The sequence below is a fragment of the Bombus fervidus genome, chromosome 2 (assembly GCF_041682495.2).
Source record: "Bombus fervidus isolate BK054 chromosome 2, iyBomFerv1, whole genome shotgun sequence".
NCBI classification, from domain to species: domain Eukaryota; kingdom Metazoa; phylum Arthropoda; class Insecta; order Hymenoptera; family Apidae; genus Bombus; species Bombus fervidus.
In genome coordinates this window covers 14771741-14787839 of record NC_091518.1, presented here as the reverse complement: position 1 = coordinate 14787839, position 16099 = coordinate 14771741, and the positions used below count along the sequence as shown (strand labels likewise).

The 16099-nt window shown below is 47.3% G+C and overlaps 1 protein-coding gene and 1 long non-coding RNA gene across 4 annotated transcripts in view; one reads left to right on the top strand and one right to left on the bottom strand.

Annotated features, from left to right (window-relative positions):
• Positions 1–16099, top strand: part of LOC139998149 (uncharacterized) — a 105936-nt gene that overhangs the window by 48779 nt on the left and 41058 nt on the right. The window lies entirely within an intron of this gene.
• LOC139995617 (L-lactate dehydrogenase) overlaps positions 65–16099 on the bottom strand; it is a 29719-nt gene continuing 13684 nt past the window's right edge. The window contains exons 2-9 of one of the 2 annotated variants that reach the window (XM_072019254.1): positions 3931–4119; positions 3788–3857; positions 3417–3563; positions 3226–3343; positions 823–1161; positions 648–765; positions 449–572; positions 65–266 (exon numbers count right to left, since the gene is read on the bottom strand). In XM_072019254.1, the coding sequence (XP_071875355.1) occupies positions 72–266; positions 449–572; positions 648–765; positions 823–1161; positions 3226–3343; positions 3417–3563; positions 3788–3847 (1101 nt within the window). In that variant the 5' untranslated portion in view covers positions 3848–3857; positions 3931–4119 and the 3' untranslated portion in view covers positions 65–71. Of the gene's footprint in view, positions 267–448; positions 573–647; positions 1162–3225; positions 3344–3416; positions 3564–3787; positions 3858–3930; positions 4120–16099 lie in introns of both variants that reach the window. The other variant, XM_072019245.1, reaches the window with a different exon arrangement.

The following is a 16099-nucleotide window of genomic DNA, read 5'->3' as shown; positions in this document are numbered from 1 at the left end:
CCGGTAGCACGCAGTCCACCGTCTCGCGATTACTCTACCACGTCGCTCTTCTTCTCTTTGCTCGTTCCTCGCTACTCCGTCTCGTGGTTTGTCTCCTGGAGAATCCCGCATTCCCGTAGTATACTTCGAATATTGTCCGCACACGTCTGCACCGCTGACTTCTCTTGTTCGCTTAGCTTCTGTCGCACGGTACAGTACACACCCTCTCGACCGATCACACAGGGCACGGACATGTACACGTCCTTGTCCGTACCGTGAGCGCAACTCTGTGGACAGTATTTTCTTTCTTTGAAAAGTATGTAACTTGGTAGTTGGAAATACATCGACGAACATGTACTGCGAAAGTTTGCCAAGAGAAAAGTTTCGTTGAGAAGTAATGATATGCGTGAATACTTTTCATAGCCATTGTAAAATTTGGAATTTGTAGCAAGCGAGGATTTCGACTCACGAGAATGTGCGTTGACGCCGGAAGCACAACTTTGGTGTTCCTAACAATTGCATCGACGATTTCCGCCGTAGAGACAGCAACGCCCCAACAACACGATCCTTTCTTCTCCTCCAGTTGTGTACCACTGAAACGTGCCCGCGCAAAATGAGTTTAAACGATCTCGTTCCCCTTAACGATCTCGCCCGTAACGATCACTCACACGTTCTTTACGTTCTCCGAGATTTCGTACCACTTCTCAGGGTCGTCTTGTTCCCCTATTCTAGGATTTATATCCCGAAGCTTCATTCCACCCACTTGGATGCTCGACCATATAGGAACTACAAAAGATACACGGTCCACTATACGATAATAGTTCATTATTGAGTATAAAATACCAGCCATGTCTCCTTGCGCTCCGACCACCATACAGGTAACTGAACTTCGCGCAACGTTTAATCTTCTGCTCACGAAGTCTTGAAACCTGGCGCAGTCTATCAGTGTACCGATGCCAAGGACGCGATTAGAAGGAAATCCTGATAGTTTCCAGGCGATGTAGGACATCACATCGGTCGGCTGAGTAACGACCAGGATGACGGATTTACATGCGAATCTTGCTACAGCAGGTATGATTTTCTTGAAGATCTTGAAATTGTGTCTTACGTTTGGGCTTTCACCAGGTGCGGTGTCGCGAGTGCAAATTATCACCACTGCGGATTCCTTCACCATACTGAAATCTGTCGGTAAAAATTCGTGATAATTATTAAGGTAATAACGCATCTTCTTGCCATATGCAGACAAATTTCCACGTGCATTTTCTAAATAATTCCTCACTCGTCATCGACGTTTTAGTACGCACATTTATTTATCGATCACTCGTTATCCGCCGAAATTCTCACTCACATACTTTCGGCCGATCAGGTATCGTGGAATTTTGTCGAAAACAGTAGTTGTACCACGAAGAAGAGCTGTCTTAAATTCGGCTAACGCGCATTCGTCGAATGCTTATGCGAAACACGTTCTACCCTAACCGAGATAAGAATACCAAAGAAAGGATCGTTAGAAGTCGGACATCCCTTTCTGGAAATGTCTCGCTGGAAATATCTCGTTCGGTAATAAAGCCATCGGAAGCTGCTGGAATACAAAACGCTGGAAGGGATCGAACGCACCTTTTCTCTCGTATCCGAGAGGATTCTATATTTTGTCTGTAGAGATGCGCCGATAACCGCGTACAGTACACGACATAACGTGGTCAAGACAAATAAGAAGCACCGATTTTAGGTAACACCTTTACGATGCTTGGTGCGACCTTGTATCGCAACCGAGATACACTCGTTGCTATGTAGAGATGACGCTTGAGATAAATTAGTCGGTAAAAAGCCGAGTCTGTTCTACTTGTAGTACCGGTAATTGCTACTCTTGGATGCGGGCGAGATTAAAGGGAAACTATGTGTACGGATGAGAAGTAAAAATTGGCGAGTAGAATATTTCAAGAACATCGTATCACAGCGTCGTGAGCATTCGAATTTACCAACGATTACAGCGTATACTCGCTAGTAAACTGTGCAAAAACGACAACTGAGAGACACCAGATCCACTCGATCGAAACGTCCCGTTTAAAATTCAAAGCCGAAGATTTACGACCGCGAAATAATACAAAATGAAATCGGCTGGAAACACATGTAGCTGCAAATCGTGGCTCACGAAGTCGCGTCGTCAGACCGGTAAATTGCCAGCTCGAGACGGTGTTTCCATCGTGGACGATCGCGAGAGAGCCAAGCTTTTGTTCCCGAATTCCGGAGCAAGGTGGTATATTTTTTTTCACGAGCGAGCCACGTTTACTGCCGGAGGCCGCGCACGGATGACAGAAGGACGCTCTGCGCGAAGAACTGAGAAAGGGGACCGGAGAAACCGAAAAAAGAGAGAGAAAAAAAAAGAAATATGTATCGTGGAGTCGATCATGGCCGAGATAAATAAGAGTGGCACGGAATTTACGAGCTGGCTGGTGAAAAGCTCGGGGAAACGCTCGCTGTAGCGTCCCGCGTGTAAGCACGCGGCGATGTAGATGAGCAACGAGATTAAAGGACAGGGCCAGGAGAAGAGAGAAGGATCCGGATCTCGGAACTCTGCTCGCCATGCCGAAAATTCATTCCCCCCTTTCGGGACGGTGACTGTTCTTTCTGACCCATTGCACGTTGACAGAAGGTCTCTTGACGAACAAGTCGATGCGACGGCAGCGTCTTTTAAAAGCGGCAGTCCTGGATCGGGCCGACCGATCGCGATCGATGCTCGTCCCAAGCATCGTCAGTTCTCGACGCATCGATCCGGCGTTTCTGGAATTCGACCTGTTGCAAGGTGGATTTATCAATGGCACGTCCACTGGCACACGGAAGGAATTACCGTAATGCCGAGGGATTAGCTTTCGACTCCTGGTTCTTCGGCAGCAAGTAGACAAGCGACGATCGAAGTATGTACGTGAAACGTTAGTTATTCGTTTCGTTAGTTGTTCCTGTTTTAAGCGTGTAAATGTTGCATGTCTTCGTCCTCTTCGTGTCTCTGATTTAGTGTTAAACATCGTATATTTTTTATGTGTTAGTATTTCATTTTTTTAAACGATATAATAACTAAATCGATCGATAAATCCTACAACAAAGGAAGTACACTGTTCAAAACAATTGCAAAAGAAATAGCAAGGAACGAGTACCTCGTTATTCAATATCAATTTCCATGAAAATATTCATCAAAATCAATCAGATTAAGATACATATAATGTGTAATACGTATATGAGACTGTCAAGTACCTGATGTGCCAGTTACCAGAGGACACCCCAGGAAAGCTCCAACATGCTGAATATCCTCGGCCTCGGCGGAAGCCTTGTTCGAGTCGTGATCGATCAGGCAGACCTCGCTGGCCATTCTCTAAAAATCACGGGGAATCAGATGGTTGATCGAACGTCGCGGTCCGCGCGGCTCGCTCCGCACTGATACTAACTCTCATCAAGATCGCGATAGCACAGGCAATTCCAATCTTTCCTACGCCGATGATGGACACTTTGACGCGATGCGGATAAACGTCACAGGGACCAAGCTGGGTCGTTATCAACGCGTTCTTCGTGGTGGTTGTGATCGGCAGTTCTTCCTGTAACCAGATCTATAGTTGAATAACCCGAATAACATAAAAATAGTATAATAAGAGACGGTGTAAATAATTGTAGATAGCAAGGTGGATTTTAACAAATAATCCTTGTAATTGCAATTTTCTTATGCTTTTATTTATAAAGTCAATCAGTGTAGCTTCTCAACGACTGAATTAACAACCGCATTGTATCAAAGACTCTATAAGGAACATATTCGGAGACTTACATCTTCGCATTCTTCCCTCTCCGTTTCAGCTTCGCTCTTGGCAACTTCCGCGTCATCCATTTTGCGAGACCTGAAATCGTAAGCGTTTAATTCGCCTGTTTCATTGGCGCGATTCGATGGTCGAATATAAGCTTTGCATTTACCGGGTAGCCCGCTAATTGGGTGCAAGTAGAGTCGTTCCACGAGTCCAGTTGCCAGCTACTCCATCCACGTTATCGTTATTCGCAAGATCGCCGAGGTGGTCGCTGTTCCTTAACGTTCTCGTGATCAGAAGGGTAAAACGGCAGGTAGAGAAAGGTCGTCGTTTGGTTCTTATGCAGATCCGGATCAACCTACGCAATAACGACGTTCGAGCAGAGCCTCCCGCTCTCAGGTATTTCAGACTAATCGTGCTCCCCGTTACGAGAAACTGTTCGTGGAGAAAGAGCGCGGGAAACTCCAGAGAATAACAACGGAAGTTATCCGCGCTCCTCGCTGTAAATTAGCCGCAGGTAGTCGCCCCAGGAGCGCAGGTACATCGCGCCGGATTGTTCATATATTTCTGCCCGATACCCACGCGCAACGATGTAAAATACCTTATTTTCGTGCATCAATCGCGGAACCACGGTCCCCCTGCGTCTTTATTTACCAGCACCGAACAACGATACGTTTCGAATAGGTGAATATTGGCAGGTTGTAAAAGCTGCGCTGTCAGCTTTTTATTATCGATCATTAACCAGCGTACATTCCATTCGGAATGCTGACTAGTTTAACGTATGTTTGTGCTTAATGAAAATTACGACTTTGAGGGAATAGTAAGTACTGTAAAATTATGGTCAAAGTTAAGCTAATAGAGAAATCTACGTGTTTCTAAACATTAAAACATATTGCTATGTATTAAGAATACTTAGAATTTATATGATCTTGTCAAGAGACAAGCAGTTTATGTAGCTGATTTAGTTTATATATCCGGAGTATATTGATTCTCCAACGCATGATTTTCCGTTCATATAATCGGTACTTGTGTCCAAATAAATAAATGCAATTAGCGAAAATTCATTTAATCCAGCAGTAATTAAATGGCTCGAATAATTATGACACGTTGATCAACTCGGTTTGTTTATTTCATTATCAATACGATAAACATCGATACGATACACAATATGAATCGATAAATCAATCGTCCACTACAAAGAATCTTCTCCTTAATCCAATATTCTCGCGCTTTCAAACTTGGAACGGACGATACCTGAAGTTCATCAGACACTTCTCGCGTAAGCGTACAGTTTACACGTGCGAGCAATTCGCGTGGACTCGATTCGCCGGTGAACAAAGAGTGACCGAACTCTTGGCGCGAGGCTTTCTCATTTACCTTGGACCCCTTCGATAAATTACGCCTCCTGTTTGCTCGGAGCAGCGGCAGCCAAGGCGTTCCCAGTAGTTGGAGCGTCGCGGGACCTTAACACACATTCGAAGATGGATCTTCCTCTCGGTGGAGAAAGAAAGAGGAGGAGGAAGGAGAAATCGAAGAAAAAGAACGGGAAGAGGAAGGAGCTGGTGGCTTTTTTTCGAACGTGGTCCTCGCGAGGGAGCGCCAGGCTACGCTGCTGCTGTTGCTTCTGCTGCCGTAGCTGCTACACTCCGGACACATTCAATTTTAACGTTAATAATCACCGGGAAAAATGACGGGCTTAAATGTGGCCATTCATCAGGGACGATCGATATTGCGAATGCGGCTTAACGACGGAGAGATAACATCGAACGTCCCGGTTCAGAGTTATTGAATCGCGTCAAATAATATACGAGCCAATAATGTATGAATAGTCCTGCAATTATGGGCCCGCGATCGTATCTAAGGGCGCGTTGTAATTTAGTAATCGTTCATTCTTGCCGACGATTCGACGAATATCGGAACAGCTCGATTTCTATAAATGTTTTCTTTATTTTTTAAACGCTATCGTCCACCATGTGACAGTACCGATATCTGATAACTTCGAGTGAGTTTCTTACATAAGAGTGTGCTGTAACAGTTTTATCTTTCCATCTATTATTCTATCCGTTATCACGAATTATTGTAATTGGATAATGCGTACTGTGTGTTTCTTTCGAGGTCAACGATACACGAGATCGCTCGTGATGCTAGTTAAAGTCGATGTCTATCGATTAAACGATCAGCCAGAAATACTGAAGCGGGGATGTAATTTAAAGTTGGATGTTTATGGTTCAGCGCGGCAAGCGGGAACGGAACGACCCGCACCTAGATAATTAATTCCCCGCTTTAATTAATCATCGGCACGATTTTATCGCGCTGGGTCAAATAACAAAGATAGCGTAAAAGTCAGTCTTTTATCGGTTATCATGTTCGTTGTGCCGCTTGATTTACTATCGCGGATCTATCTATTCCAATTAACGAAACGACCGACCGTCTATGGCTAATTTCCAGTCTGTCTCGACGATCCAGCTACGTGTAGAATCACGATCCGCGTTTATCGCGTTCGTCTTTAAAGAAAGACACGGAAAAATAAAAGAAAACGAAAGCAAAGGAAAGAATCGTGAGCAACAATAACCGCGCATCGCTGCGGGCGCTTATGATTAATTGGCGTGGAACTAGCGAACGCTTTTTTAATTAACCATCTCCACGAAACGTGACAGCGGGAGAGCTGGAATCGGCCGCGATAAAAGCGCGATCGGTCGATAACGATGTCTCTTCAGAGCGCGGAGCGAGATTCAGCTGAGCGAACGGTGCAAACGATTCGCCTTCTCGAGATAGTCCTTGAAGGTTGGTCGTAAGCAACCGATCTTCTGGTACTCGGGTCCAGTCAACCGATCCAGACATTGGCTCGCGCATGCCTCTGGTGCACAATGCTTGGTAGTACTGCAGCTGATACAAGTATGTTCGCCGTGCAACCGGAATTTTAATTGGCTATTTGTTTGTCCGCTACACTTCGCGGCGCTGCTATTGTCCAGCCTGCCGGAGAAGAACGATCACCGTTTCTTCCCTTCCCTTTTCTCCGTTCCTCTTTCTCTCTCGTTCGGTTTGCTTTTCACCGACACGGTATTAATCCAACTCGAGGAAAGTCTTCTCTTCGGTGAGAGCCCAATCTATCTTTCTTCCTTCGTTCTCTTCGGGTCCCTTCGCGCGATGACTCTTTTTGTTTCGAAGTGCTGCTCGCGTCTAGGCCGCGCCATGGCTAGCGCCTCGAGTGAGGTACGATTTTTCGATGCCTCCCTCCTCCGTTTCAAACGATCCAACCAAGATTAAGACCGGATGAAATTGCAGTTATTACCGGCCGGAGACCGGACGAGGGCCTGCATGTATAATCCCGCATCACAATACGTATCGTTTCGCGGTACCACTTATCGAGTCATTAAGCGTTATGCGGTGTAATTGCGCGCTTTTTACCGAACCGTTGCGTTGGTACCACGACGGACATTAATCATCGATACGATCTTCTTTCGACGCCGCCATTGCGAATGTCTCAATTTACTCGGCACTGACTACGGCGTGAACGCGTCCCGACTTCTCTCCGTTGGTCCACCACGGATTTATCTCCGTCGAATCTAATTTCGCCTGCTGCCGCCTGCGCGGCGAAATACGAATTTAATTCACCCGACCACCCCGTCCCGGTCGGGGTATTCTGCTCGGTAACGCGCCCTAATAAATTAGCAAGCGACAGGTCCGCGATTCGGTTTAATCGCCGGCGCAAGAACCGACACGGACCGCTTGTCCGTCTGGACCGCGTGCACGCGAGCGCGCGAGAGACCGGCCACTTGCCCGAAGCGGCCAGAAGGAACGCTCTCTGTACTTTTTTGCACGCTCCGCGGAACTTATTCCAATTAAAATCGTACCTCTATTTTAGGTCAGCCTCCGGTTCGGCTTCGAAATAAACGGCCGCACCCGGTCCACCCGGAGAAACCCGCCACCATCTCCCAAATAAGCAACCGAACTCGAAGCTTGTCGCTTACCTAAGTACAATATCTCGTGATCGTGACCAAACTTAGTTCTTCTATTGGCTCGATTTTTACTCTTTAGTCGTTAAGGTTGAGCGCATGGCAGATGAATGGTAAGAAGGATGAAGTATGTAGAAACGGGATTGTTTCGATCCATTTTGGATAAATCACGAACGTTTTACTTCGAACTCTTTCCGAATTCTTTTCGAATTTTTGAGAAAAAACTAAACAATAGCGCGGAACATCCCAACTCTCGATATATACGTAAATTCAAGAAGAATCTCGTAACAAAGCTACGAATATTTTAATACGTAAACTCGCATATCATAAACATTCCCGCCCACGAATCACGAAGAAACTACCAATTACAAGAACACGGTGAAACTTGAAAAAACAGCGAGTCGTAAGAACCCGCCATCATAAAAACCTCAACCTACCGCTTGTATAACATCAGATACATCAGTCGAAGCTCGATGCAAAAGTGAAACAACTTCGTAAAAGCAACCGTTACGACCAATCGGATAACGTCCCTGACGCCGCACGTACACGCGTGTCTGTCTCAGAGACAGAGGAGAAAAAACTACATCGTAAGATCCACTCAGAGAGACTTTCTCGAAGAACATCCCTCGGCTAGAACTCGGACGCGTATTCAGACGGTTGTTGGGCCATAATTGCAACGTTTACCTCGTTACTAAAAATCGGTCCGCGTTCTTTCGATCTTCCTCCGCGACGGGGACCTTGAAGCACAGTCGTAGGAGGTCGAGACTAGCACCGACGACCCCTGTGGCTCGCTGAAATATCGCGCGGACGACGTGGTTCGTTTCGATATTTCTGGCCCCGGGGCCTCGATGAGCGGTGAGACTCTTCGAAGAGATCGTAGGGGTCGAGGGGTGGAGGGCGCGACGAGGGTGGAGGAGGGCGGCGAAGAGAGACCTCTCGTTTTATTACACCGTATCGGGAAGGGGCGAGGCCGATGCGCAATTGTTTATGCCCGTGTCCCGCCCTATCGGACGCATCGGATACACTCTCGAATACCTACCACGTATACGCGCTCTCAACTAAACGAAACGTGCTGGCGTGATGCGTGGTACACGCACAGAAATGCCCTCGTGTTCCTCCTTCTCGCCAACCCCTTGCCCGATCCATCTCTTTGTTTCTTCGTTCGGGCTAAGATTATTAATGGCGAGGGCCCTGGCTCTCTTCGGCCTACCCCCGAGTGTCAGTTCCTTGACAATGACGAAGTTTGCACCTCGGGCCCACCTCTTCGCCCCGTCCAAAGTTCGTATGGTACACGCGTCGCCCGTCTTTGTGCCTCGTTTTTGTCCTCGTTCGTTTGTACCAGCCTTTTCAGACGAGGTGTCTTAATGCGATTGCGTATGTTTGGATACGTTGGGGATAACGGCACTGATCGCGAGAAATCTAGGATGCAGCGTTCGTTCGGAATTGGCACGGTAACGAAATAGGGTCAAGGAACAATTCTACGTTGAAACTGTCAGAATGCACGAAATGATCAACTTGAAATCTTTCGCAGTGATTTTATAAATCTATAGCATTGGCGCAATTTCGATGATACTAAAATATAGATGTGGATAAGACGTTCTGTTAGGTATCTTTTCATATATTTTTGTAACATTTTAATTTCTTTCGTATAGATTTTATACGCCGGTTACCGGTAGTTCTAACATTAAATCGCTCGAAACCCGATATTCCAATATCCCAAGAAATGCGCACGTGTAGCTTGCATTCAGGAGGAGTTGCGTAACAGCGTTCACGTTCGACAGGCTTAACGAGCTCCGCGAGACTCTCGTTTCGCCTAGGTTCGATTATGTCCGCGGCAACGCTGCCCGAAGTGGATGAATTTATTTCCTGAAGTAATTGCACGGTCACGGCTGCTGTAGCGAAACGACTAGAAGCGCGGCGTTACAATGGCAAAGCAAACAGAGTGGCAATAACAAGTCTCATTATTTACGAGAATAACTGTACGTTAAAGGCCAGACAAGGCGTCGAACCGAACGCGCTAATAAAAGCGTCATAATGGACAGGTAAATAGACTCGGTGAGCGCTGATTATGCACCAGTTCGACTTCTATATAGCTCCGGCTAAAAACGATGATAGAAGACCAAGGGAATGGGCGGCAGGTGTTTCTAAACGATCCTCGTACGATTCAGAGCGCTTAGACGTGCAGCTGTTCCTCGGGTTATATCTGATCACCGAGTGGACTGATTTCGACTCGATAGTCATCCAGCAACTTATCCTCGAACCACCCTCCTCCTTTATATCAAAACGACCGTAATCTCGCGTCCGTTTCCTCGTCGAGACCTCCCAGGTCAAACGGTTTCGTGCGAAAAGTTGAAACACAGCGGGATCGTTCCTTGGAATAAAGACGTAAAGCGTTGGTCGCTAAGAGAAGAGTAGCCTCGGTCGTTAGCGGAACGAATCTAGATTCCATCGGAACGGCGCGGGTAATTGGCGCGATAGAAGTGTCTGACAGGGGCGAACGAGCCGATGAAAGACTAGGAACTGCAATGGTGTTCTCGTGGCGATAATTAATACCGCGATTCGAGAATATGGCGCGCGATGGCGAAGGCGGAGGAAGGAAGAAGAAAGGCAGGAAGGGAAGGTGAAAAGTGCGGTAGGAGGTGACGGTGAGACGGACGATCGGCCCGCAACGAAGAAGGTGTATGTACGAAGGAGAGCTGATAAAATCGCGCGAGCGAGAACAGTCGGGTATCTCTCGGTATTCGCCGGCGCCGCCGTCGCGGTACACACCGCGTTCTGTAACATCGAGCATCTCCGTTTCTCTCGCTTTTATTCGTCCTTCCTCTCCGATCCATCTCCGCACCAGCCGTTTCTCCTCTCTCGCTTCCAGGTTGTGTTTCTTCGCGCCAGCTTCGAGCACGGCGCGAAAGAAAATTAATACTCGGCGAACGCGCCGCCATAAAGCTTCCCCGCGACGCGGTAATTATGTAGAGCCCCGTATTATGCGCCCTCGTTCCGACCGAGTACGCTCACGTGCTTTACGAGCTTCTGCGCCTAATAACAAAGGGCGAACGGTGAACGATGACAAGTGGAAAATATCCGAAAACCTTGAGAACCTCGCATTCCTCCTTTTCCACGCCATTCCGCTAACAATTCAGTTGATGATACGTCCTCGGGCATTTTATCGTCCTGAAACCTTGGTCGTTGGTCTGGTTTCGTTCGACGCTCGATTCTTTTACGACGATGGATGTGATTTAAAGCGAAACCAGGCTGGAAACCAGGTTTCTTGCGAGGAAATGCCGGGACTAATAACGCAACAAACAAGACGGCGATTACGCGCGAGCTATATAAAGTGTATCGCGCTCTCGTTCGATTCGCTTTTATGATCGTACTCGCACCGCACAAGACCGTGCTTTACATGCCTTTACGCGTAATTACGAACTGCCGCGCGACTACGAAAGGTTTCAACGTGTGATTATCAACGGTTGCCCATTTTCTCGGCGAACGAGAATCGAGTCACCTGGTCTTGTACAACAGATTCGAAAATCGCGTTCACTCGGCGATCGCTACGATGCCACGCGCGATTACCGCAACAGGTGAAACCGGATCGCGACTGCCCGCTACAAGAAATTATGTCAATGGTATCCTTTCCAACGAGAGTAAAATCAGTGATTATATTCAGAGAGATTTCTCGGAAGAGTTTAAGTTCGATGGAAGTGGACGTGCTGTAAATTAGAAAACTTGTCAAGGAAGGCCTCCAACGACGGCCTCTTATATTCCTCCAAAGAGATTTAATTAAGGGGAACCTATTACAAGAAACGTTTTTATGAATTTAATTAATTCCCTGACTTATGCTATTTGTGGCGGTCAGTTAAGTTATACAGGATGCTCCGATAATTATTTCCATCTTACGAAATTGCAGTGAAATATAAAAATTATAAAAATTTTAAATCAAGCGCAGAGGACATACGAAATTGCTTTCTCCTTATTTGTTTTCTTTTACTGGTTTCTCGTCTCGCGTAACAAACGCACGGAAGCGAACGTGGATACAAACTGGGAGATTCGTTCGGCAATACCGTTCCAAAGCCATCCAACCTATTCTAAAAGCCACTTTGCATTTATATGAGCGCGGTGAGTATGTATTGGGTTCGGGTTCCATCCACGAAACGCACGCGGCTCGATGCATACGCTTATCCTCTCTCGCGAGCAACGTTCGTAACCCCGCCGCGGTTACTCGCCTAGTCGTTGAGCTGGTTCGCGGGAAGGGTAGGAAGAAGCAAGGAAAGGGGATGAAAGAGGCGGAGGAGGAAGAGTACAGAGTAATCGAAAGAGGAGAAGAAGGTGAAAGAGAATCGAGGCGTACCGAGAAGAAAGAGAGGCCGCGAGAGAACCGAGAGTAGATGAATTATGTTAAACGCCTGTTTAAATACATGTACGCCTAGGGATACACACAGCGCGCGCGCGAGTTCAAGGAGGCCGCGCGCCCCATTCGTCTTCTCGATTTATATTAAATCGCCCCTCGAATGACCCGACAACGCGATTCGCGTTCTCCCTTTATCCCCCTCTTGCAGCCGAACCGAGCGTTAGCTCGCGTTTCTTTATTTCCTCTCTCGATAACAACCCCGGCGACGGCCATGCCTCGTTTCGGATTAAAATACCGTACGGTCTAGTACATGCAGGAGTGTCCTTCCCGTGTCACGATCTCTTTTCATTAGAAAGATCTTATTTGGAAAGTTTGAAAAGGTCCCATGGCTCAGATTACTTTACTGTATAAAGATTCTTGATTACAAAAGTATGCAAATTATAACAAATTTTTGAAATCAACTCGTTAAACATAAATCACGTAAGTGACTTGAATCGCGAAGAATCGGGGGGATTCAGGAATCGCTGGAAACGTACTAATTTGCTAATAGCTTGAATTGGACAAGAGGGTGGCTCGTCCTTGGGAAAGGTTCAAGGAAGACCGGTAACGCTATTGTCTCAGGCTGAACTCTGAACCTTTCCACGAATGATACACTCGGGTAAACGTCGCTGGTCAAGGTCGCTCGCAAACGAAGTCTGAGTAAACTTAATTTACAAAGGACTCCTTCGAACGCGTCCATGTGGAATATATTTGGCCGAGACGTTTATCAAACGGGTATAGGTGCTGCCTTGTCAGAGCCTCGATGTTGGCATGAACGTAACAACCTCCGCACGTCACGTTCATGTACTCGATGTTCGCAAAAATTCTGATAAAAAAAGCACCGGAGAAAAGATTCTCAGACACGGCGAGTTTCTCGATTTCCTGGCCGATTTTATCATTTATCAAGAGACCGTGGCTCGATCCTAACCTATCCTACTCGTATCCACTCGTTTCCGTAAGTCTTGACGCATGTCCTCACGTTTCTCGTTCGGCTCAGGGAGGAACTGGCTCGAGTGGAGCGTGGCCAGTCGATCATAGCTGATTTACTTTATGACTTCTAGCTGTGTGTACCGCAACGGTATACACAGATCGCGGCAGATATACATTCAGGTGTAAAAGCGGCTTCCCATGCCTCGCCACGGCCGAGTCGGACATTCGCGGAAGAGGAAACTTGTAAGGTTACCCGCGAACCATCCTCGACGATGTTCGATGCTCCGCTCCGTGTGCAGGTGCACACTCTCGACTCGGTGTACGATCGCCTCGCGAGCATTCCTGCGGACTTCTTCGTCGTAACATTAAAATATCGCGTATGACACTTCGCTCGGTAACCTCCTCGGAGAGAGGAGAACTACAATTCTCCGACTTGTTACCTGCGTTATAAAGTGAACGATAAAATTCGAGATCGCTGATTCACGATCCTATTTACGTTTACGAGAAATCTTTACGATAAATCAGAAATTTGACGGGGTTTAAAAAGTCCAATTCGAGAATGCGCTCGTAATCGATATTGCAATTTCGCGACGCTTTAAAGACTCGCCCCATCACGTGTAGATCGAGCGGAACGAAACAGCCGGGAATACGCTTCGGTGGGATGCAAACGAGTATCCTACAAGGGCCGAGGAATTTTTTAATTTGCCCCTCTTCGCCCGTATCTTTCGTCGCCGATCTTCGATAGCTCGTACAATGGCGGTTCGCTATTACTAGTTCTAATTAGACGATACGTCCCGCGGACTTATCTAGATGTATACGCGCGGATGTATAAGATACAAATCAACGTGGCGGCCGGTGTCGATTCGTGCGATTCATCTTCGAGGAATCAGCGGAACCGAGCTCGCGAACGCCGAATGCCGCGGGACATTACAAACTGGCTGGTGATGATAATGAATAGAAGAAGTACGCAAAGACGCGTAGCGGTGTTTCATCGGAGGTTCCTGGGGTCTGTTCGTGCAAATAAACGATAAATATTAATTGAAATCGGCGAGATAAAACAAATGAATCCTTTTGCCACCGGGACGGACGCCGGTCACGAGCCAGCTCTCTTTCAGGAGAAAAAAAGGAGGGTAAGAAGCATACAAAGAAGGAAGCACAGCGAGGGAGGCGATTGAAAGAGAGAAGAAGAGGTAGGTATATATGTAGAGGTACGCGGAATCGTGGTTCGAATCGCAAAGAGAAGCGAGACGGAGTGTGTTCGACGAAAGGAGAAACGTTACTCGCGAAAAGAGACCGAACGATCGAGTGGGAAAGAGAAGTTTGCTCGGTCAGGTAGAACGACGCGGCGGCGGCTTCGACCAGTTGATTTATATAGAATCATATCTCCATCTGAATGTCTTCATTTTTAACGCACGACCGCGCTATCGTTCCCTCTCGCCGAAGTTCGCGCAGCAGCTCCGTTTCGGATGGCGTGTTCCCGTCCCGCTCTGGCGCACGATCGAGAGGATTCACCGACGCGCGGACAGAGAAGCGACCGATGAAATGTGAAAAAAGAAGGAAAAAGAGATGTTCGCGCTCTACGGACCTTCGGGCCTGGCGAATTTCACCGACGCCCGCTCGACGGTGGTCCTTACGGTTTAATTTCTCCGGCCTCGTCACTTCTCTGTCTTTTCCCTGGCCTTCTTCGCTTCTTTTCTCGTCTGTTTTTCTTACCCTTCTCCTCTGTGACTTCCTCGAGCGCTCGACCCCGATGCGTGGTAAACGTCATCGCGTTTAATACATGCACACCGATCGCCTCGGAGAGATCTGTTCGCGTTATGCTCGATGTTATGGGCATTTTGCACGGGACGTCGATCGAACAAACGATACGCTCGTACACAGGACGTGGCGCGTGGAGAATCGCGATTCGATATTTTTGGCAGTTAAACGAGCTTTAAAAAGGTGAAGTCAGGTCACTCTCGTCGCAAATGAGAAAGAAACCGATCGTACTGCAATTTCTACCGACCGTTCCTCTTTCGAACTTCTTTAAATCGCTTCTTTAAAGTACAGCGTTTCTTCGATAGGCTCGAAACGACTATACCCTACCAACCAACAACATCTAGCGCAATGAATTTCGCTTCCGGTGGAGAAAGATATCCTCTTCGATGACTCATGAACTCGTCCAGCTTGCTCTCTCGACGAGTCGATCGAAGCAGACGTGACGAAGGGTTAGACGAGTCTCTATCGAGGTATCGTCTGAACTCTAGAGAGTCTACGACGATCCTTTTTGCTCGCGTCGTGTCTGGAGGGTACTCGTAACGGACCCTGACGACTTCTTTCGTACGATGACCAGCGATTCTCGACAGGCTGCGTGCTGACGATTGCCTTCGATCCCATTTCCGACACACCCTCGCGTCGTTACGAGAAGATATTCATCCTTACTCGTAGCCGCGGATCATCGATGATGTATGCGTTCCAACCATGCCGGCGGTGCTCGCGTTTACGAAGCAACGGTGCTCTATCGTGACACAGGTATCGTACAGGAAACGGTCGAGGCAGCGTGTTATGTGGTTTAGAAAATGGGGTGGGTCGCGTGATGGAACGTTGCGAGCATAAACATCGATGGGATAAAAGCAGGAGGAGTGCCGATGGTATTTCGATGATGATCTTTATTCGGAGGCTATTCGGAGATGATGTCTGTTTTGCATGCTCGCTATCTAGCACCTTGTGTACGTTGTGTAATAGGCGGATCGGACTTTCGTCGGAGCAATCGAACGCGATTAGAACGTCGAATCATGGATCGGAGTATATAATGTGTGTGGTATATAGAGATGTATGCTTGCACCGTTTTTACGTTACTCGTGTACGTGGTTTTGTTGCAGAGGGAAATCCTGATAAGACCGTAGATACAGTTTAACCGCAATGTGTAACGTTACCTGATCTCAAAACGTTATAGAACGTTCTAATACAAGATGCGGAAACTACGGTAACCGAACTCGCAGCATATTGCCGCTATCCTTTACATTTTTATACTTCACCAACGCTACTTACGCGTCGAATAGCACAATCAACGAAGCCATCGTTTATCTAAT